General features: G+C 40.9%; 1 protein-coding gene across 1 annotated transcript in view; it reads left to right on the forward strand.

Annotated features, from left to right (window-relative positions):
• rnf121 (ring finger protein 121) overlaps positions 1-24,320 on the forward strand; it is a 49,267-nt gene that overhangs the window by 21,430 nt on the left and 3,517 nt on the right. The window contains exons 4-8 of the mRNA XM_063011820.1: positions 2,849-3,003; positions 10,796-10,903; positions 14,856-14,976; positions 15,079-15,212; positions 18,778-18,879. Of these exons, the coding sequence (XP_062867890.1) occupies positions 2,849-3,003; positions 10,796-10,903; positions 14,856-14,976; positions 15,079-15,212; positions 18,778-18,879 (620 nt within the window). The remainder of the gene's footprint in view (positions 1-2,848; positions 3,004-10,795; positions 10,904-14,855; positions 14,977-15,078; positions 15,213-18,777; positions 18,880-24,320) is intronic.

Below are 24,320 nucleotides of genomic sequence, written 5' to 3' on the forward strand. Positions count from 1 at the left end.
AACGTTTCCTGTAAGTCTTCACCAGGTTTGCACACACTGTAGCTGGTATTTTGGCCCATTCCTCCATGCAGATCTCCTCTAGAGCAGTGATGTTTTGGGGCTGTCGCTGGGCAACACGGACTCCACAAATTTTCTATGGGGTTGAGGTCTGGAGACTGGCTAGGCCACTCCAGGACCTTGAAATGCTTTTTACGGAGCCACTCCTTCGTTGCCCGAGCGGTGTGTTTGGGATCATTGTCATGCTGGAAGACCCAGCCACGTTCCATCTTCAATGCTCTCACTGATGGAAGGAGGTTTTGGCTTAAAATCTCACGATACATGGCCCCGTTCATTCTTCCCTTAACACGGATCAGTCGTCCTGTCCCCTTTGCAGAAAAACAGCCCCAAAGCATGATGTTTCCACCCCCATGCTTCACAGTAGGTATGGTGTTCTTGGGTTCTTCTTCTTCCTCCAAACACGACAAGTTAAGTTTTTACCAAAAAGTTCCATTTTGGTTTCATCTGACCACATGATATTCTCCCAATCCTCTTCTGGATCATCCATATGCTCTCTGGCAAACTTCAGACGGGCCTGGACATGTATTGGCTTAAGCAGGGGGACACGCCTGGCACTGCAGGATTTGAGTCCCTCTCGGCGTAGTGTGTTACTGATGGTAGCCTTTGTTACTTTGGTCCCAGCTCTCTGCAGGTCATTCATCAGGTCCCTCCGTGTACTTCTGGGATTTTTGCTCACCGTTCTCATGGTCATTTTGACCCCACAGGATGAGATCTTGACCCCAAGGGAGATTATCAATGGTCTTGTATGTCTTCCATTTTCTTACAATTGCTCCCACAGTTGATTTATTCACACCAACCTGCTTGCCTATTGTAGATTCACTCTTCCCAGCCTGGTGCAGGCTCTTTGGTCTTGGCCATGGTTGAGTTTGGAGTCTGACTGTTTGAGGCTGTGGACAGGTGTCTTTTATACAGATAACGAGGTCAAACAGGTGCCATTAATACAGGTAACGAGTGGAGGACAGAAGAGCTTCTTAAAGAAGAAGTTACAGGTCTGTGAGAGCCAGAAATCTTGCTTGTTTGTTATTGACCAAATACTTATTTTCCACCATAATTTACAAATAAATTCTTTAAAAATCCTACAATGTGATTTCCTAAAAAAATTTTTCTCATTCTGTCTCTCATAGTTGAAGTGTACCTATGATGAAAATTACAGACCTCTCTCATCTTTCTAAGTAGGAGAACTTGCACAATCAGTGGCTGACCAAATACTTTTTGACCCCACTGTAAATAATTCATTCATTCTATGATGTGCTCCTCTAAAAAAGTTATCATCCTTGTTTATTGAGAGCTCACTGACAATGCAGGCTGTTCGGACAACCTCCTCACCCCCCATATTGAATTGAGATCATCCAATGGCCATACACAGTTTGCTAAGAATCAGCCTTGTATTATGATGCTCCAGCCTATCTTTACCATTCTGATTTTTTTTTTATATCTTTTTGCTTTCGTCTAAACATAAATTCTGATTTGGCTGAATGCTTGTGTTCAAAATGTAGATGCTCATCTGTGTGTTTTCTTTTAGCATTTGTTAACTGTGGAATTGTTGTTCCTGCGGTTTTTAGATTATGCTGCATCTCTAAGTGAAACCTGACTATTCTCTTACATTTATAGCCTTTTTCCAGTCAAGTGCTTTATCATTTATTTCTGAAAACTGTAAAGGAAAGATCACATGTTTACCAGAATGTTTAAACCAGGAAGAAGGTTAACTAACTGCTTACATGAATAAGCAAAATGTATTTAGGTAGTTTCCTTTTAGGTCTATGACTGTAAAAGAGGTGTCAGACTGGTAGTAACTCCAGACTGTTACAGTCATGTTGAAATGGGTTTGTGGCTGTATACATTTTCAGTTTACTGTGGCTTTTATAAATATGCACAGTCAGGGTCCTTTTAGAAATTCTACAGTAGTTAGAGATCAGGTCATTCCAGTTCTCATGCTTGATATTGAAATGTGTTTATTAAAGTTAGGCTGTCATTATGTTATGGTGAACAGGTTCATTTTAATATAGACAAATCTAACCTTGATTTTTGATTATTTAATTTGGTATTGAAATCAGGCATGTGTATTTGCAGAAGTGGAAAGGGTAGCCAACAACCTTGGCTTATAATAGTATTAATTTGTAGTGTTAGGGCAAAGATATTGTGTGTCTTCATTAGCAGCATATACTTTTTATAGTATTATTAAATATGTTTCTTTGTTTCTACAAAAAACTACTTTATTCCTAAAGAAAAACACTTTCTAATATAATACTTTTATTTTCTAGTCGTTATTAAATTCTGGGTAAGTCCAGAGAATAACCTAACAACATAAAAATAATGTCAATTTTAAAGATAAAACAAAAAGGCTTTATCAAGTAACATGTCACTGGTGTATAAAATACAGCTGTTTAGATGCAAACACTTTCTATACGTCTCAAAATGTAAATATTAATAGTCACTCAGTAGCGATGTGGAAGAGGTAAAAAGCATGCCAAGATGCATGAAAGCTGTGATGTTTGAGCTGTGAATGTTTAGAAAAATCAGGATTATTTTACCATTCTAATGATTTCTCAAGTCTTCCTAAGTTAACACGTAAGTACTGTAATGTTCTTCAACAATAAATGTATTTTTTTAATTATTCAAGGTCTGAAAACACTGCATCTTTTTTTTATTTTGAATTTTGGTAAAATGTTGTTTTCATTGCCATATATACCATTTCTCAAATAAAAGCAAATGCAAATGCTAAAAGCTTGGTTTAAAATGAATAGGATTTTATTTATAAGCACATTTTAAGTGTTTTGTTTCTGTTTTATAGTTGGTGACCCTCTTTCAAATGTGGGTGGTCCCACTTTACTTCACCACGAAGCTGCACTGGTGGAGGTTCTTGGTGACGTGGACCATCTTCTCAGTGGTCACAGCCTTCATCACCTTCCGAGCCACTCGCAAACCTCTGGACTGCACCACACCGAGGTAATTATGTGCTTAATTGGAATTCTTTAAGCCAGTGGTTCTCAAACTTTTTAGACCAAGTACCACCCATTATCAAACCAAAACTTCCAAGTACCGCCTATGTTTCTCATCACAGAACCACATATGGCACACATTAATTAGGTGTGTGTGTGTATATATATTAGGTAAACTATACGACATCCCCGATATTAATATCAAATATTGCTACCTTGCCTTAAATGTAGGCCTAATTCAAACAACACTTAAACGAGAAAAAAAGATTTATTTCAAAAGGAAAAAGAACTACAGGGAAGAGACATGCTGTGGTTGCATTGCATTAAGTTTCAGAACAATCCTCTCTTGTGCAGAGATGTGCCTGTGTTTGTTTCTGCTTTAAAACATACACGCCATGAAAGAACCAGATTTAACACAATTAAACAAGATTATAGTTTATTTCTCAATTATTTGTCATTATACTACTAGCTCTCTCTGTGTGTGTGTGTGTGTGTGTGTGTGTGTGTGTGTGTCTCGCTCGCTCTCTGTGATGCTGAAAGTGTTTCGGATTTGAATATCGACAATAAACAGCTCTCATTACAATTTACGATTAATTCCCTCTACTGATGTGAAGCTGAATGGGTGGATTACAGTCTAGAACTGCGCAGAAATAAAAGACTCGGTTCCTTTCGTTCATTTCAAAGATCCGTTCAATAGAATCGGATCGTTCGCGAATGACCCATCACTAGTATATCTGCAGTTACTGACCATTTTAGTCAGAGGGGTGCGCGTGTTTAGCGGAGCAGCCTGGTGATGTCAGGAACGAGATCAGTGAGCTTCAAACGCAGATCTGGCTCTGACAAAAGCGAGAGAGCTACTGATAACGTTTGGAAATTTCGAGATGGAAACCGCGAATGTGAAGTATAGACGTAATGAAGTACGGTGGCTGCGTAGCCCCGAATATCTTTAAAAACACATTCGTTTTAATACAATTAAACTGATTTTATTAAAACAGAATTATAAGAATGTGAAATAGATTTTTATTAGTAATTTACACATTTTGTTTAATATTTTTTTATTTATAATTATTAAATTATTTATTTTTTCGGTGCATGTAATTACTTTTCCAAGATTATCTGGCGTACCACAGTTTGAGAACCACTGCTTTAAGCCATTAATGCTTGTTTTAAATCAGTGGCCTCCAGTCTTTTATGCACCATGGACCGGTTTCATATAAGATATGATTTCACAGACCGGCAGGGCATTTAAAATAGAATAACTATAGAATGGAAAATCAGTGTGAATCCTGAGCTTTTTTTATGCAACGAGACACTGCCCTCACCTAGTGGTAATTAGAAACAATAACACTCAAAGAGTGTTGGAAATGTAATTGCTTTTGTAGCGTTCTTTAATTATTTATTCTTTCTGTTCGTCCCAGGAATAAATGACCCACGGACCAGTATTGGTCTGCGGCCCCGTGGTTGGGGAGCACTGTTTTAAATGACCCTCACTAATCAGCAGATTTCACAGACTTGCACATTACAGACACAGACCAAGAGCTTCAACTGTGTTGTTTTTACACTGATCACAGGCAGTATCCTCTGTTAGACCAGAGTCAATACGCACCTTATTTACAGTCTATAATAGAACAGAATTCATTCTAATACAAAATTAATTCATTTACTGTTTTGAGCTCAAGTTTCAGTTCAATTTCCTGCTTGCTCCGTGTATATAAGCATGCTGTTTTTGACTGAAAGTGAGCAACACAGCGGTTCGGTGGGTAGCACTGTCGCCTCACAGCTAGAAGGTCCTGGTTCAGTTCCAAGGTGGAGCGGTCAGTGTCTTTTCTGTGTGAAGTTTGCATGTTCTCCCCGTGTCTGCATGGGTTTCAAAATTGCCTGTGACTGTGTTTGACATTAAACTTCAACTGATAAATCTTGTGTAACCTGTAACTACCAGTCCTGTTATGTATGTAACCAAAGTAAAAATCTTCCTGTTAAAGTGTGGCTCATTCAAACCAGATTTTGGAAAACCTTGCACTGCTGACACCCTTCCGATATCCAGTATACAGGTCCTTCTAAAAAAAATTAGCATATTGTGATAAAGTTCATTATTTTCCATAATGTAATGATAAAAATTAAACTTTCATATATTTTAGATTCATTGCACACCAACTGAAATATTTCAGGTCTTTTATTGTTTTAATACTGATGATTTTGGCATACAGCTCATGAAAACCCAAAATTCCTATCTCAAAAAATTAGCATATTTCATCCGACCAATAAAAGAAAAGTGTTTTTAATACAAAAAAAGTCAACCTTCAAATAATTATGTTCAGTTATGCACTCAATACTTGGTCGGGAATCCTTTTGCAGAAATGACTGCTTCAATGCGGCGTGGCATGGAGGCAATCAGCCTGTGGCACTGCTGAGGTGTTATGGAGGCCCAGGATGCTTCGATAGCGGCCTTAAGCTCATCCAGAGTGTTGGGTCTTGTGTCTCTCAACTTTCTCTTCACAATATCCCACAGATTCTCTATGGGGTTCAGGTCAGGAGAGTTGGCAGGCCAATTGAGCACAGTAATACCATGGTCAGTAAACCATTCACCAGTGGTTTTGGCACTGTGAGCAGGTGCCAGGTCGTGCTGAAAAATGAAATCTTCATCTCCATAAAGCTTTTCAGCAGATGGAAGCATGAAGTGCTCCAAAATCTCCTGATAGCTAGCTGCATTGACCCTGCCCTTGATAAAACACAGTGGACCAACACCAGCAGCTGACATGGCACCCCAGACCATCACTGACTGTGGGTACTTGACACTGGACTTTTGGCATTTTGGCATTTCCTTCTCCCCAGTCTTCCTCCAGACTCTGGCACCTTGATTTCCGAAAACAGTACTTTGGACCACTGAGCAACAGTCCAGTGCTGCTTCTCTGTAGCCCAGGTCAGGCGCTTCTGCCGCTGTTTCTGGTTCAAAAGTGGCTTGACCTGGGGAATGTGGCACCTGTAGCCCATTTCCTGCACACGCCTGTGCACGGTGGCTCTGGATGTTTCTACTCCAGACTCAGTCCACTGCTTCCGCAGGTCCCCCAAGGTCTGGAATCGGCCCTTCTCCACAATCTTCCTCAGGGTCCGGTCACCTCTTCTCGTTGTGCAGCGTTTTCTGCCACACTTTTTCCTTCCCACAGACTTCCCACTGAGGTGCCTTGATACAGCACTCTGGGAACAGCCTATTCGTTCAGAAATTTCTTTCTGTGTCTTACCCTCGTGCTTGAGGGTGTCAATAATGGCCTTCTGGACAGCAGTCAGGTCGGCAGTCTTACCCATGATTGCAGTTTTGAGTAATGAACCAGGCTGGGAGTTTTTAAAAGCCTCAGGAATCTTTTGCAGGTGTTTAGAGTTAATTCGTTGATTCAGATGATTAGGTTAATAGCTCGTTTAGAGAACCTTTTCATGATATGCTAATTTTTTGAGATAGGAATTTTGGGTTTTCATGAGCTGTATGCCAAAATCATCAGTATTAAAACAATAAAAGACCTGCAATATTTCAGTTGGTGTGCAATGAATCTAAAATATATGAAAGTTTAATTTTTATCATTACATTATGGAAAATAATGAACTTTATCACAATATGCTAATTTTTTGAGAAGGACCTGTAGATTTACGTAGATATCCAAACCAAGTGTGAAACGGACCTTGATCAAACATAAATAAACATCAGTTGTGAACATGTCATCTGAACAACTTGGTTGCAGACAGTTTAGCCGTTTTCACATACGCAAACAAGCCTGTCTGGCACCATGTCAGAACCTGCTGGGAATTTTGTCTAGAATTCACACAGTATGTTAAAAATAACATCCAATTAGCAGCAGCTTTACAGCAGAAACACTTTGTGGAATGACTTCAGAGGAACAATAATAATAGTCATTGATTGTCACCAACCTTCAAACTGAAACAGAAAACCACATCTGATGTACAGTGGGGCCAAAAAGTATTTGGTCAGCCACTGATTGTGCAAGTTCTCCTACTTAGAAAGATGAGAGAGGTCTGTAATTTTCATCATAGGTACACTTCAACTATGAGAGATAAAATCCAGAAAATCACATTGTAGGATTTTTAAAGAATTTATTTGTAAATGATGGTGGAAAATAAGTATTTGGTCAATAACAAAAGTTCAACTCAATACTTTGTAACATAACCTTTGTTGGCAATGACAGAGGTCAAACGTTTCCTGTAAGTCTTCACCAGGTTTGCACACACTGTAGCTGGTATTTTGGCCCATTCCTCCATGCAGATCTCCTCTAGAGCAGTGATGTTTTGGGGCTGTCGCTGGGCAACACGGACTCCACATATTTTCTATGGGGTTGAGGTCTGGAGACTGGCTAGGCCACTCCAGGACCTTGAAATGCTTTTTACGGAGCCACTCCTTCGTTTCCCGAGCGGTGTGTTTGGGATCATTGTCATGCTGGAAGACCCAGCCACGTTCCATCTTCAATGCTCTCACTGATGGAAGGAGGAGGTTTTGGCTTAAAATCTCACGATACATGGCCCCGTTCATTCTTCCCTTAACACGGATCAGTCGTCCTGTCCCCTTTGCAGAAAAACAGCCCCAAAGCATGATGTTTCCACCCCCATGCTTCACAGTAGGTATGGTGTTTACTCCATTCTTCTTCCTAACAAACACGACGAGTTGAGTTTTTACCAAAAAGTTCCATTTTGGTTTCATCTGACCACATGATATTCTCCCAATCCTCTTCTGGATCATCCATATGCTCTCTGGCAAACTTCAGACGGGCCTGGACATGTATTGGCTTAAGCAGGGGGACACGCCTGGCACTGCAGGATTTGAGTCCCTCTCGGCGTAGTGTGTTACTGATGGTAGCCTTTGTTACTTTGGTCCCAGCTCTCTGCAGGTCATTCATCAGGTCCCTCCGTGTAGTTCTGGGATTTTTGCTCACCGTTCTCATGATCATTTTGACCCCACAGGATGAGATCTTGCGTGGGGCCCCAGATCGAGGGAGATTATCAATGGTCTTGTATGTCTTCCATTTTCTTACAATTGCTCCCACAGTTGATTTATTCACACCAACCTGCTTGCCTATTGTAGATTCACTCTTCCCAGCCTGGTGCAGCCTGGTGTCCTTCGACAGCTCTTTGGTCTTGGCCATGGTTGAGTTTGGAGTCTGACTGTTTGAGGCTGTGGACAGGTGTCTTTTATACAGATAACAATGTCAAACAGGTGCCATTAATACAGGTAACGAGTGGAGGACAGAAGAGCTTCTTAAAGAAGAAGTTACAGGTCTGTGAGAGCCAGAAATCTTGCTTGTTTGTTATTGACCAAATACTTATTTTCCACCATAATTTACAAATAAATTCTTTTAAAATCCTACAATGTGATTTCCTGGATTTTTTCTCATTTTGTCTCTCATAGTTGAAGTGTACCTATGATGAAAATTACAGACCTCTCTCATCTTTCTGAGTAGGAGAACCTGCACAATCAGTGGCTGACTAAAGACTTTTTGGCCCCACTGTATATAGAAACCAAATGGTAACAGGAAAGATGATTAGATTGTTCATTATCTCACTACTCATAATCGTTACAGGCCCACACACAGAATACAATAAGGCACAGTTTAAGTATGTAAACTACTGAAAATTGTGCCTGCGTTGTTTCTCGTAGTTATTGATGTCTAATCAGTTATTATGATAGCCCACTACCACTGAGATCAGGGGTTCAAATCTCAGTAGTGTTATCAGCCGGTCTGCCGCTTGCACGGCTAGTGTCCAAGAGGGTAAAGGTGGCCGAAACAGCCTAACTGTTGGGAGGAGGGTTGTGACAGGTGGGCATCCTGCATTAAAAACTGCATCAGATAAATATGAGTAGTAGCCTAGTGGTTAAGGTACTGGACTAGTAATCAAAGGTCGCTGGTTTAATCCCCATCACTGCCAGGTTGTCACTGTTGGGCCCTTGAACAAGGCCCTTAACCCTCAATTGCTTAGACAATATATTGTCACAGTACTGTAAGTCGCTTTGGATTAAAAAAAGTGTCTGCTAAATGCCGGAAATGTAAATATGAACCAAAACAGTATTGACACCATTACTCATCAAGATGCTAATGTGACAGTGACACCTGTTATCAGGTTAATGCATGTGCAAAAGCAGAGTACACAGAGCCTGGTATGATCCACTGTGCATGTTCTGTAAGAATCACTACTGCCTGGTATAAAGAGGACCAGCTGGCTGCACACGAGTCAATGGAGGTGTGGGCTACCCCTGGTCCTCCACAGCCAACCTGAACATAGTACCACTGAGATCAGTCAATCTCAGTTTGAATCTCAGTAGCGCTACCAGCCGTTCAGCCGCCTGCACAGTTACACAGCCTAACCATTGGGAGGAGGGTTGTGACAGGAAGGGCATCCTGGAAAAAAACCCACGGAGACACGGGGAGAACTTGCAAACTTCACACAGAAAGGACCCGGACCGCCACTCCTGGGGATCGAACCCAGGACCTTCTTGCTGTGAGGTGACAGTGCCACTGCCTGGTAGAAAGAGGACCAGCTGGCTGCACTCGAGTCAACGGAGGTGTGGGCTACCCCTGACCCTCCACTGCCATCATAAGCACAGCATGTGGCTGAGGTCACAAATGCAACGGGAAAAATGCCTAAACTGGGAGAACCAAAACTCCAAATGATTAACCAGTACATCTTTAAGAAAGGTTCTATCCAATACTATAATTATTATAACTATAATTAGCCTTGCCCATGGGACTAGTATCATTTCGTATACACTTTACCCATCAGGCATTATCTTTATTTTCTGTAGTGATCAAATCAAAAGTGCAAGTTTAACGTATTTTGTTTAATTCTTTTTTATTTATTTATTTATTTTTTTCCACTTTTTCCCCCCAATTTTCTCCCCTAATCTAGTCATGTCCAATTACCCTGAGTGCGTCCTCTGAGCCACCTGAGCGGCTTGTTTGTAATTCTATTTTATTGCATATGGTCTCACATGTAAATACAGAAGTGCAGTTAGGACATCAACTCTTATCTAAAGTCACATTTTCTCTGAACTGCTTTTGTCAACAATGGAATGAGTGTCAACATGTCTGACACATTCTTCCAGTCACACGTTCAGAGTTCACCATTAGTCACTTTGTAAACATGATCTTGACACATTTGTTAAAGGTACTTTTCTGTGGGTTTCCACCCACGGTGCGGCACGGTGACTAAGTGGGTAGCACTGTCGCCTCACATCAAGAAGGCCATGGGTTCGCTCCCCAGGTGGGGCGGTCCGGGTCCTTTCTGTGTGGAGTTTGCATGTTCTCCCCATGTGGTTTTCTCCGGGTTCTCTGGTTTCCTCCTACAGTACAAAGACGTATGTGCAAGTGAGGTGAATTGGAGACACTAAATTGTCCATGACTTGTGAACTGATGAATCTTGTGTAATGAGTAACTAGCCCTCCTGTCATGAATGTGACCAAAGAGTAAAACATGACGTTAAAATCCTAATAAACAAACAATCTACCCCCCCCCCTTGTTCTTTCCTTTCATTTAATCCTGGAATGTATCCCTTATGACCATGAGACAACAGATCCTAACAGCAAAGATCATAAAGAAACTATTCAACAACACAAAAGCTAAAACACTCCTAAAATTCCAGTCAGTAACAAAAGTAAAGCACATGTAATGGACATACATAGTCAACAGACGCACCTTCACTAAATAAAACAGAATAGCGAATAAAATACACATCATAACTTTGCTGCCATCAACATGGCCCAAGGGCAACACTAAACTGAACTTGTTCTTTCCTTCTTCCTCTAGGCTGGTATACAAATGGTTTCTCCTTCTGTACAAGATCAGTTACACAACAGGAATTGTGGGATATTCTGTTGTCATGTTCACCCTCTTTGGCATCAATCTTATATTTAGGTAAGTGATACCAGGAAATGACATTGGTATCTATGAAGATATAATCTCATAAAATACCACTCATAAAATACCACATCAAATGAATCAGCCAGTCGCAAGCATTACAGTGGGGAATGACGGAGCCAGACATTTACTACTTGAGAATAAAGGTTATATTGTTTCTGGTGATTTGGTGCATGGGAACGAAAACTCACTGGCGAGGGACGACAACATTGACTGTATTGAGCTGACACACCAGCACAGGTATTCTGAACTCCCCGGATCTCAGCTCTTCTACCGGACTAAAAAGGGGGCGGGGCCTTAAACATTGTGTACGGACCCTGGTTAGTAGTGTAAGGAAAAAAAGGAAGGACGTCTCTCCGAACTTGCTGAAAATGGTAAATCTTTATTACAAGAAGCAGTAGCAAGATACACGGATGTAACTTGGGATCAGCGGAGCAGGACTGAACATTTAGTGACTGAAGAACACAGTATATATACATTTGAAAATACTGCCTACCATTTAAGCACTTCCTGGGAAGGATGTGTATTTCCAAAAGCAGTGCAGACAAGATGGAACTGTCACCTCAGTTCTACTTGATCTAATTGTCTTTAATCACTTTCATGTCTAGGCCAGTTCCCTCTGTCTGTGATGGTTGTTGATCATCCATTATAATAATCCCTTTAAGTTGGTTAGAACTTGTAAGAGCTGTCTTTGCTCTTCCTGTTTCACATGCTAAATAAGGCAGATGGTCTCCCTAACTTTGGGGAGAGACACCCTGGTTCAGAACTTGATTATGATAATAATGCCATTGAGTGCAGCTAGGTAAAACCAGTCACAATTGGGTCCATGCTGTAATTCTTACAGTAGCCTGAGGCACCTGATCTGTACAGAAGTGGAAGAACACGTAGATCAGTGTGTGACTCTCGGTGCGCGAAACTAGCCTCACATGGCGAATCCATCGATGTATGGTCGAATAAGAAGTGGTCGATGAACTGCGCATGCATCGGAAGTAACGTGTCAGGCAAATATACCCTCCTCGGACGTGATTTGGGTCTCCAGCAGTGGAAGCCAAACTGACCATGGCAAAAAAAGAGGAGCAAATGCATAGATAAAATAGCAAAAACATTTGCTCTTCATTTGTTATAATTACTCACTATGTAGCACCGATGATGCGCTTTGGGACACAAGTCCGTATATGTAAAAATCCTCCCACAGCTATAACAGCCTCCACTCTTTAGGAAGGCCAACTACAAGAGTTTGGATTCAGTCAAAAGCGCATTTGTGGCGCCCAGGTGGCACAGCGAGATATTACGCTAGCGCACCATCACCGAGTTTCTGAACTCCTCGGTTTGAAACTCGGTGTTGCCACCGGTCGGCTGGGCATTATCTGGCGGGCATAATTGGCAGTGCCTGCAGCAGATACTAATTGGCCACCGTATCTGCAGGGTGGGGGTCAGACTATGTGTGCGTGGGTGGGTAGGTTTTTATACGCTGTGTAAGGACCCTGATTGGCGGAAGAGACGCCTGTGCAGAAAGCAGGGGCGAGAAGAGGAGGGCTGTACACGTGTCGGAGGAGGCGTATACAGCAACATGCTCTCCTTGGATGCAATCTGGTATCTCTCAGCAGCAGAAGACAAAATTGAGTGCACTAAATCGGAAGGAAAATGGGGGGAAGATGCATTAAAAAAAAGTGCATTTGTAAGGCCTGCCTTAAAATCATAGCTTTCATTAATCCCAAAAGTGTTTAGTTGGGTTTACCTGACTTAAACCTGCATCGTTAAGTATATCATGTACAACTGTTTATGCAGTTATTTTTTTTTATTTATGCATTTTCTCTGAATCTACTTGTATCCAATTACCCAATTTTACCTCTACTGCTGCAGACCCCCAATTGTGACAGAAAAGGGCCGTAACTAACACGGCTACCCTCCAACACATGTACAGTATCTGACCGCTTCCTTTCACCTGCACCAGGCCGGTTTATATAGAGATCCGTATCGCACACAGAGAGTCACAGGCTGATCTCTATTATCCTCTGTCTAAGTAGTCGACCATCCAGCAGAGGTACCACTAGGGTGCCCTGTTATGCAGTTATTTTAAGACTTTTGCAATAGGTTTATTTGACCTTTATTAGTAATCATCAGGTACTGAAGTCATTCATTGTGTGATGTGCAGTTTCAGAGATTCCTGAGTTCTGAGTGTTCTATTGTTATTTCCTTAACAGACATAGGATGTCAAATCAGGAAGTTTTGACAAAAAAAAAACATGTAAGACCATGTAAGCTGAAGCTCAAAATGATACACAGTCCAAGTACTCTTAAGTAACCTGTAGACCTGCCAGCATCTACAGAGTCTATTGTTTATTATTCCTGAGTCACAGTGAGAGTACATTTGTGCACTGATGTGTGTCCATTTAGTTTAAAAAAGCACCTCTGAGGTCATGCACTGATGTTAAAACAAGAAGATCTGACTCACAGTCAGTTTTAATTCATCCCAAAGTGGTTCAGTGGGGTTCATGTGAATGCCCATGATTTTGTTCAACAAGCTTATAGTCAAGTGTCCGCATACTTTTGGCCAAATAAACAGGAAGCTAGGGTGTTGCAGTGGTCTATTACGCCAGACCGCCACTCAAACCCAGATCTCAGCTGTGCTATCGGCCAGTGAGTGAACGGAATAGTGTTTTCCTGCCTAGTGTTTGGTGGCACACCTTAAACCCACTTCAACTCGGATCATAATCCAGTTGGTTTGAGCTTAAGATCACTGACCTTTGACTGGGCATTTTTCTTTAGGATTAAAATATCCTAAATCCCTAACATTAAAACCGCCTCCTTGTTCATTCACTCACTGTTCATTTTATCAGCTCCACTTACCATATAGAAGCACTTTGTAGTTCTACAATTACTGACTGTAGTCCACCTGTTTCTCTATATTTCTTTTTAACCTGCTTTCACCCTGTTCTTCAATGGTCAGGACCCCCACAGGACCACCACAGAGCAGGTATTATTTAGGTGGTGGATAATTCTCAGCACTGCAGTGACACTGACATGGTGGTGGTGTGTTAGTGTGTGTTGTGCTGGTATGAGTGGATCAGACACAGCAGCGAAATACCGTGTCCACTCACTGTCCACTCTATTAGACACTCCTACCTAGTTGGTCCACCTTGTAGATATTAAGTCAGAGACGATCGCTCATCTATTGCTGCTGTTCGAGTTGGTCATCTAGACTTTCATCGGTGGTCACAGGATGCGGCCCATGGGGCGCTGTTGGCTGGATATTTTTGGTTGGTGGACTATTCTCAGTCCAGCAGTGACAGTGAGGTGTTTAAAAACTCCAGCAGCGCTGCTGTGTCTTATCCACTCATACCAGCACAACACACACTATCACACCATGACCATGTCTGAGAATTCTCTGCAGTCCACCACCCAAATAATACCTACTCTTTGGTGGTCCTGTGGGGGTCCTGACCATTAAAGAACAGCATGAAAGGGGGCTAACAAAGCATGCAGAGAAACAGATGGACTACAGTCAGTAATTGTAGAACTATGAAGTGCTCCTATATGGTAAGTGGAGCTGATAAAATGAACAGTGAGTGTAGAAACAAGGAGGTGGTTTTAATGTTTTGGCTGAACAGTGTATGACTTGGTAATCTTTCTGTGGAATGTTTTTTTTAGCTTTAGAACAGATGTGATGGATCTCACGTCTTCCAAATAGTTTCATTTTTGACTAATGAGTCAACAGCACCCTATCTGGGTTACTTCCTGAATTATGACTGCACCGGTTATGATCTAAGTGGTGCTATCGGCAGGTGAGTGAATGGAACGGTGTTTTCCTGCCCAGTGTTTGGTGGCACACCTTAAACCCACTGCAACTCAGATCAGAAAATACATTAATTATTAACAAGGAAATTATCTTTCATGGGTTTTGGTACTTTGGTTTTTTTTTTTTCACTTCCTTCTATTGTTTTAATTAGAATAAAGCCAGAAGACTCCATGGATTTTGGCGTTTCCATGCTCTTTTATGGCCTCTATTATGGAGTTCTGGGCAGAGACTTTGCTGAGATGTGTGCAGACTTTATGGCTTCTACAGTAGGGGTAAGTGCTAAAGTAATGACTAATACTATATGCTGCTTGCTTATGGGAGTCTTTTGTTTATCCAATGTCTTATGAACACTTCTGTTTCTGTGTTGTGGCCAGTATTACAGTGCGTCAGGGATGCCCACCAAACACCTGTCTGACAGCATCTGTGCTGTGTGTGGCCAGCCCATCCTGGTGAACGTGGATGAGGAGGGAATCATGGAAAATACCTACAGGCTCTCCTGCAACCATGTGTATCCTTAAACACTAACACAGCATGAATTAAGAATGAAGTGATGTGGGCCATACTGCATACAAAGGGCCATCCAAGGCTCAATGTCACCCCCCCCCCCCCCCTTCCTTTCTGGATGCCGGGCCAGGTCTGGGGCTCTGCTGAGACTCAAACTTTCTAGTTCAAACGCTCCATAGTGGTATTCTAGAGCAGGGTTTTTCAAGTGACCCACATTTGGTCCATGAATTTGTCCGCGACCCAGGCAACACAAACTGTGCATCAAAACAAAACACAAAACAAACTATACTTAATTAATACAAATGGTGGCAATCTGGTCCCACTTTGGTTTACAAGATGTATTGTAAAGCCTCAACAATGGGGGTTTGTGTACAAGTTTATTTTCTGTTTATGTGCCTGTTAAAATTTGTTTATTTAATTATTATTATTTTTCTCTGTGACCTGTTTGGAAAACTCTGGGTCTGTTCGAAAACCTAGTGAGCTGCCTTGCCGTCTACTGCCCACCTAGGCAGCTGCCTAAGTAAAGAGGATTCTGATAAGTCATCAAACTTCTGATAGAGGTTATTCAGACATACTACTTAGATGGTGATTACGTCACTCCAGCACAAGCAACCCTGATTGGATAAGCGGTTAAGACAGTGAGTGAGTGAGAGTTTTTGCTAACTAAGCTAATAGCCTCAGGCTATTCAAACCAATGGGCTAAGGCGGCACAATCCGCTAGCATGCCAGCTAACATCTTCCTCCGTGTACCGAAAACGGTTAAATTGTCCCTAACAAGCCCGGGTTTCCACATATGTGACACCTTCATACAAATTAAAAATCAATGAGAATTCATTTACATTTGAAAAGAACTTTGTTTGTTGCTTCGCATTTGTCCGCCATATTTGTAATTTTTTGTGGGAAAAGTTGTGCTGCACTGAATGCTGGAATTGCCCTCACTGCTAAGGAAGCATCGGACGCTCCCTCATTATTCAGGCAGTTTATTGCTTTGAAATAAGGCAGCATTTTAAGGTATCTACAATTCGAACAGACTTCTTCCCAGGAAGATGTGAAATCCTGTCTATGTAGAGAGCTCACTAGGTTTTCGAACAGACCCCCTGTTCTAGAGCATTAGACTGCTTCGCCATCTGAGTGACCTAGATGCACTTGTTGGTTGCACATCAGACTTTACATTTACATTTTCGGCATTTAGCAGACGCCTTTATCCAAAGCGACTTACATTACAGTTACAGTATACAGTCTGAGCAATTGAGGGCTAAGGGCCTTGCTCAAGGGCCCAACAGCAGCAGCAACCTGGCAGTGGTGGGGCTTAAACCAATGACCTTCTGATTACTAGTCTGGTACCTTAACCACTAAGCTACGACTTGCCTACAAACATTAGGCATACAGTGCATTTGGGAATTTGGAATATTACCTACCATTCTTTGAACAATTGCCTTTAATTAGTCACATTAGAGGGCTTTCGAGCATTAACCATCTACTGGGTTAAGGTCAGGGCCTTGACTAGACAACTTGAAAATTTCGCCTCGGACTTGCTTGTGTGCTTTGGTCTTTTTGCATAACCCAGTTGGTTTGTGCTTAAGATCACTGACCTATGACTGGGCATTTTTCATTAGAAATAATATTGTTAAAAAGGAGAAGTCATAGTTTTTTTATTTTTTTTTTACTATGGCACATCTGTCATACAACCTCCATCATATATGACATGGTCTAATCTTTCTGTGAAAGTACTCCATCTGGGTTACTTCCTGAATAAACCTTTTAAGGAACTTTGATAAGCCGACCACTTCTGTAAAGCACTGTTATAGGTTTTCTTAATTTAGAGATATTACCATTCACTGTGGTGCACTGGAGTGTCAGCGCTTTAGAAATGGCTTTGAATCTCTAAGGTGTTATATAGTTCAATACCTTTTTACCAACTTTTGATTTTTATTTTTCATTTAAGTGAGGTTTAGATTAAACAGAACTAGCAGTTAGCAAGCCTGAGTGTGTGTGGTGTAGTTTAAGCTTATTATCAGTTGACTTTTTTTACAATTATTATTGAAATGATAATTTAACTGAATTGTTTTTGGCTTGTCCTATTTTAATTGAATATTATTAATAAATGAAGTATCTATCTATATTTAGTTCTAAGCTCAAAAGCAGTTAAATGCCACAAATGTGCTAGAATAAAAGAAATCAGGCATGGGGCAAATACTTTTTATTTTAATGTATGCCATTAAAAAGTAAAAAAAACCTGGTGCAACGTGATATTCTGCTAGCACACCAGCGCAGAGATCCTGAACTACACTGTTTGAAAATCGGTGTTGCCACCGGTCAGCTGGGCGCCATCTAGTGGGCATAATTGGTAGTGCCTGCAGCAGACAAGGTTCTGCTAGGGCGGGTTGACCGGACTATGTGGGTGGGGTCTTGAAACGTTGTGTAAGGACCCTAATTGGCAGATACCGAGGTGCCTGTGCAGAGTGCATAGGTGGAAAGGGGTTCCTCTAAGGGCTGCGCATGGGTCGGAGGAGGCGTGAGCTGCAATATACCCACCTCGACTGCAGTCGGGGATCCCCCAGTAGTGAAAGACAAACTGACTACACTAAATTGGGAGAAAATGGGAGAAAATGCATTAAAAAAAAGTAAAAACCGTTACCCCGTTATTGGTTCAAATTTCAGCTGTGTTGTCAGCCAGCTGGTCGTCAAAACAGACATGTATTGCTATGTCTTGGAGGGGGTGGCTCGGTGGGTAGCACAGGGATGGCTGTCTACCCAGACATGACCCAGACGTGATTTGCTATGTCTTGGAGAGGTGGCTAAAGCCCTGGGAAGAATTGGCGCTCTGTCCAGGGCATTCCTGTCCTGCGCCTAGTGGAACCGGACATGCCGCAGTCTTGAAGAGTATAAAGCATTTGATAAAAATGAAATGAAAAAAAACAACACATTTCATTCCAAAACTGTTAACCTCTCTGATCCCCTCTTTCTAGAAAATTCCACAGGATTAAGTTTATGTCTGTTGGGGTTTGTGCCCATTTAATCAAAAGAGCATTTGTAAAATCAGTCACTGATGCTGTACGAGAAGGTCTGGCTTGAAATATGTTGTCCAAAGTTAAGGTCCGGGCTCACCACGTGTGCATTGGCAACCAGTTTCTTTTGTATTCTACTCTACTGTTATATAAACCAGTATAAAGTGTACCATGGTAATGGCAAATAAAAAAGAGGAACTATTTTTCCACTTCCCATGTGTCATGCTCACGTGTAACCAAATGTTTCAGTGCATTCATGTTAAAGTTCATTTGTCCATGTTTGGAACATGGACATGTAGTTACTGCTCTATGTCACGTCTACATCAGTGCTGTACGCATTTCTGTTTTTAGATCAGTTCCATATTTATTGTTGAGATGGAGTTTTTTGTTTGTTTGGATTTATTTGTGCCATGACATCACACATGGTGCAACTAGTAATTTGATAGATTCATTATTAAGCTACTGATAAAACACACGCTTTGAAATATGTATACTAATGTCTTAATATCTGCATGTTTGTTCTTCATGGTCAGTGTTTCTTCCTTAACCTGTTTCTTCCAGATTTCATGAATTTTGCATACGCGGGTGGTGCATTGTGGGCAAGAAGCAGACATGCCCATACTGCAAAGAAAAAGTGGACCTCAAGAGGATGTTCAGTAATCCGTATCCTTTGTTTATTCTTATGTGTGTTTATGGAGGGCTTTTTAATGTACCTGAGAGCCTCAATGCTAAAATGAAGTCAGTGGGTTGAGAGTAAGCCTCATTAACATTTATATTATGATTTTTTTTGTACCACCATTGTATCGCAGTGGCCCAGTACCCTAACCAACAATTTACTGGATAAGTGTTGTGCGAAATCACCAAAGACTTAAAATGTTAATATATTTTACATGGCAGGTTTTCTTTTTTTCAGTTAGTTTATTTAGTGACAGGGTCCTCATAGCTGTAATGGCAACAGCCTGTGTTCGGGTATATGCTTGTTTGGTCAGTGCTTTTAGTGTCTCAACCTTCCTCTTTTCATTGTCTTGGGACTGGCTATGGTGAAGTTACATGGCAGTTTACCAGTCTTATGTGTACCAGTGTAACAGACCTAGTACAATTGTTGTTCACTTAAAACAGCTGTAAATGTCATCAAATAAATGTAAATAATATTAATAAGAATTGTAAGTTGGGGGACTTGGGTGGTATGGTGGTAAAACACGCTAGCACACCAGAGCTGCCATGTTGATCTCTCGAGTTCGAATCTCAGCTTTGCTACTGACAGGTGCCCATACAGACCACGATTGGCTTGTCTTATAGTGGGAGTGTCAGAGGGAATTCCTCATGACTGCTGCAATTATGACTTGATGGCGCCTGCACAATGAGACATGGGGTAATGGAGATAAGTGCGTGACTCTCCATTCGTGATATGGATTGCGTACAGATGTGTTAGTCATCATGGCCCTTCTCGGTCAGGAGTAGAGGTCAACAGCAGCTGAGGAAGCGAAATGTGATTGGGGATTGGATATGACTGGTTAGAAGAAAAAATGAGGAAAATGCATAAAAATGAATTGTATTTTGGGTACTTGGGTGGTGCAGCAGTCTAATGCACTAGCTCACTACTACAAAGTGTTCGAACTCATGAGAGAGCCACCGGCCTGGCTGGCCATTCTCACAAACACAATTGGCCGTGTTTGAGGAAGGAAATGTTGGACAGGGTCTCTTCCTGCTGCCGCTACAAGATGTGATCTCTGGGACTGGTCCAGGCACTTTACGGGACTCTCTGTAAGCAGGCCACAAGACTGGCCGGTGATAAAAAGCAGCTACAGATTGGACACGGAGGTGTCGGAGGTGGCATGTGGTCATTCTACTCTCCTTGATTAGATCAGGGATTGTGGAGGTGGAAATAAACAGGAATTAAAAATGACTAGATTCGATGATGGGGGAGGCGGGGGGTGGAATGTACCACATGACATCCCAAACACTGTCTTATGAAGCCAGCACACAGCCTGGTCATTATGAGTAAAGGTAAGTTGGTATTTATGTAGGATTGAAAGTAAAAGGGCTCCATTCTGTCCCCTGTTTTGTGTACAGAGAACTAAATACTGGAAGGTCACACTAGTTTCCTTTTAGTAGTGGCTGCACTTACAGGAAACCTTTAGTTACTTTGGTGAACTGTGAGTAAAGTTTGTTGTGTTGCCATTCAGGGAAAAACCAAATTTCAGTCTTATTTAAGGTAGTGTGGTGTGTATAGCACTAAATAGAAATATACAACAAGTAGTTTCAGTAAACAGAGAAAGAATATTTATTTAAATATTTTCTTTGGGATTTCAGTCTGGAGATTGAAAAGGTCATTTCAGGATATTCCAGGACTGATATTTAAGGTCAATTATCACGAAGATTCAGTTTCACCACAGATGACATAACTGTTTATACATCTGTGAATCCATGATGCCAGTCACACGGTCAGTATTGCCAGTTCCTACAGAAGAAAAACGTCCCATATTATTACTGATCTACTTCAATGACTGACCACGAGTATAGTGTTCTTCAGGTCATAAGCCTTGCCTTTCTTGCACCACTGAATCCCCTGATTCATATGGCCAGACAGTTTTTTTCAGTTTTTATTTGTCACTCCAAAGAACAGGGACGTTGTAGCTTAGTGGTTAAGGTACTGGACTAGTAGTCAGAAGGTCGCTGGTTCAAGCCCAACCACTGCCAGGTTGCTGCTGTTGGGCACTTGAGCAAGGCCCTTGACCCTCAATTGCTCAGACAGTATACTACCACACTACTGTAAGTCGCTTTGGATAAAGGTGTCTGCTAAATGCCGGAAATGTGAATGTAACTGTGTCCCAGACCTCTGCAGTGATCTTTTAATGATTTCCACTGACCCATTTGTCCCAGATTGTTAAGCCCTCTGTGTGAAATGTTGGTCTTTATCCCACGGCCAAGCACGTAAGCTGCAGCACCATAAGTCTGGAACTTCCCAACAACACTCTCAAATGGTGTCTCAATGAATGTTCAAGGTCTTGGAAACTTTGTTATATCCCATGCCCTTTTGATCCTCTGTCAGCTTTCATGACGGCTTCTTAGTTTTCACCGTTGTGCAACACACCTTGAACACTTACATCTCTGAGTGGTGTTAATATAACACATCACAGCTGAAGCAAATTAAAGGTAGTTATTGAGTTACCAATGTTGTAATCATGTTTAGGTAGCACTGTCGCCTCACAGCAAGAAGGTCCTGGGTTCGATCCCAAGGTGGGGTGGTCCAGGCCCTTTCTGTGTGGAGTTTGCACACCTAATTTCTATTTCTTAAGAGTTCTTAATGTACATGGACTAAATGTATCTTTTTCTGTAGGAAATATATCAAAATCTGTTTTTTTTGTCCTTGGCTGATTCTTATTAAAAGTCACGTTAAGTTAAATACATTAATACAGTGCAAAATGCACATTGCTTTATTTATAACGGGCGGCACTGTGGCTCGGTGGGTGACACCGTATCCTCACAGTTAAAAGGTCCCGGGTTCCCAGGTGGAGCAGTCCAGGTCCTTTCTATATAAAGTTTGCATATTCTCTCTGTCTGTGTGAGTTTCCTTCCTACAGTCCAAAGACATGCAAGTGAGGTGAATTGGAGATACTAAATTGTCCATGACTCTGATGTTAAAACAACTTGTGAACTGATGAACCTTGTGTAACAAGTACCTACCGTTTCTGTCATGAATGTAACCAAAGTGTAAAACATGATGTTAAAATACTAACAAACAAAAAAACAAACATATGGTGCTACTCAAAATACAGCATAATTATTATTTTTTATTTACTGAATCATTTCACTTCATTTAAAGCAAAATTCAGCTCAGCTTATCTTTATTTGAATCTCACAATAGAAGTGATATAGCAAAGGGTCTGAATACCTTAATGAATGAAGAGATTTTAGTTTCTAATTTTTAATTATTTTTATTTCATCATCATGGGTATTTCCGTGTGGATTGCTGAGTAGAAATGGCAATTATATTAATTCATGTTCAAGTCCACAGTACACAGTAGGGATGTCCAGATCTGATCTCAAAGATCGAAATCGGGGCAGATCAAGGCATTTTGTAACTGATCGGTATCGGCTTTACTAAGGCCGATCCTAAGCCCGATCCTTTGTTTTACATCAATATGTCCGCTGTGTGGAAATACTTTAAATTGGAAAGCGAAACAAGTCCAACAGTGAAGTGTAATGTCTGCAATGTGAGTGTTTCACGAGGTGGTAGGAGCAGAGCTGCGTTCATTACTGTAGAATTTTACTGTTTATATGGTGTGTGAGTCAAGGATCACACCGGTTTACAAAACAATAACTTTTAATCCGAGAACATACAGCTTTTACGAGTTTACGTGTTACAAGACTGAACGACATCTCAGTATCAAGCACTCTGATTGGCTTAGTTATGTAACCGAGCATCGTAGTGATGCACTTGCTTAATAAAGAAATAAATACACGGTATATTCACAAATTGTCGGGAGCAGAACACTTTATTAACTTCTTCTGTTATAGTTCCGAATAGTGGACAGCTAGAGTCATCGCGTTAGCCAAGCATGCTATTCCATGCATTATGGAAGCCCCAAAGGGTCAAAACACACTCACTTCGCGTAGGAACGTCCATCAAACCATTGTCACAACATTTTGAGTGTTCCAGTTTTACTACTACAACGCTGCACTAAGTTTGTTTACTTTCATTTTGTAAAAATAAAAGAACATTAAGTAATAGCCTGGATGCAGGCAGTTTTTTTTCCCTACAGCACTGCAGAGCTATTCAGTTGTTAAACATATACATTAGATTAATTTGAATAACTGTAATGTACTTGAAGTGTGCACTGTGTGAACAGTATTATCTCGTTCTTATCTAGACAATATCTAGAAAATACAAGTATCGGTTTGAGACTCGGTATCGGATCGGGATCAAAATTAATGATCGGGATCGGGAACAAAAAAACGTGATCGGGACATCCCTAGTACACAGTGTTCAAAAACTTCTGAATAGGTTCTTATACTTCCCTAATCTACTGTACATACATAGTGGGCGACAGTCTAAGACCATTTGTCTTGTATTTAATGTTTTTTTTAGGGCTGTCGAAGTTAACGCGATAATAACGCATTAACGCGATTTCAATTTAACGAGATTAAAAAAAATAGTGCCGTTAACGCAAATTCTAGTTCATGTTGAGACTTGACTGGTAGAACAAACGTTTTAATGTCGGACTTGCCACCGTTTTTCATTTGCGGTTTGTTATCATAATGTAACCGAGCGTTGTAGGGATGCACTTGCATAATAAAGAAATAAATACACGCTATATTCACAAGTTGTCAGGAGCAGAACACTTTTTTTTTACTTATTCTGTTACGGTACCAAATACCGGAAAGCTGAGTCAAGCACGTTAGTCCATGAACTATGGAAGCCCAAAAGGGTCAAAACACACTCACTTCGTGTAGAAACGTCCATCAAACCATTGTCACAATACAACCACAGAAAAGTCTGTTACAATAACTACGCCTTATCCCACCTAAAGCACCGCTGATCTACAATGTTTGCTGATGGAGAAATTTTAACCTACAATCTGACATTTACTGCCTAGTATGTGAGTAAATAAAACTCCCTTACAGTTTTCTCTTGTCCCAGCAGTTTTTAACATAAGTACATATAGCATAAAATGTGTTCACCATTTTAATTGTAACATTTCACTTAAAAATCCTTGTTTTCTATAACATTTACACAGATTTTTTTAAATGCGATTAATCGCGATTAACTATATGAAATTCTGAGATTAATCGCGATTAAATTTTTTAATCGTTTGACAGCCCTAGTTTTTTTATGACAAGTAATAGTCAGTATTACAAATCTGGTAACACTTTGGATCTTTAAAAAATGTAAATTAATTTTAGATTTCTTAGTATTTAGTATGACAGTATATATAATAGGTGAACAGTGGTTGCAAATGTATTACATTAAAAAAGCTTCTTATAAATCACTCAAATTCACATGACCTGAGTTATCTGATCATGTGCTTTAATGGAAAGGATAATTATCCTAAAGTCCTATTTGTTTTCCTTCCTTGTGTGGTAATTTGAATTTACTGTAC

Source organism: Trichomycterus rosablanca, chromosome 16 (assembly GCF_030014385.1).
Source record: "Trichomycterus rosablanca isolate fTriRos1 chromosome 16, fTriRos1.hap1, whole genome shotgun sequence".
In the NCBI taxonomy this organism is placed as follows: Eukaryota; Metazoa; Chordata; class Actinopteri; order Siluriformes; family Trichomycteridae; genus Trichomycterus; species Trichomycterus rosablanca.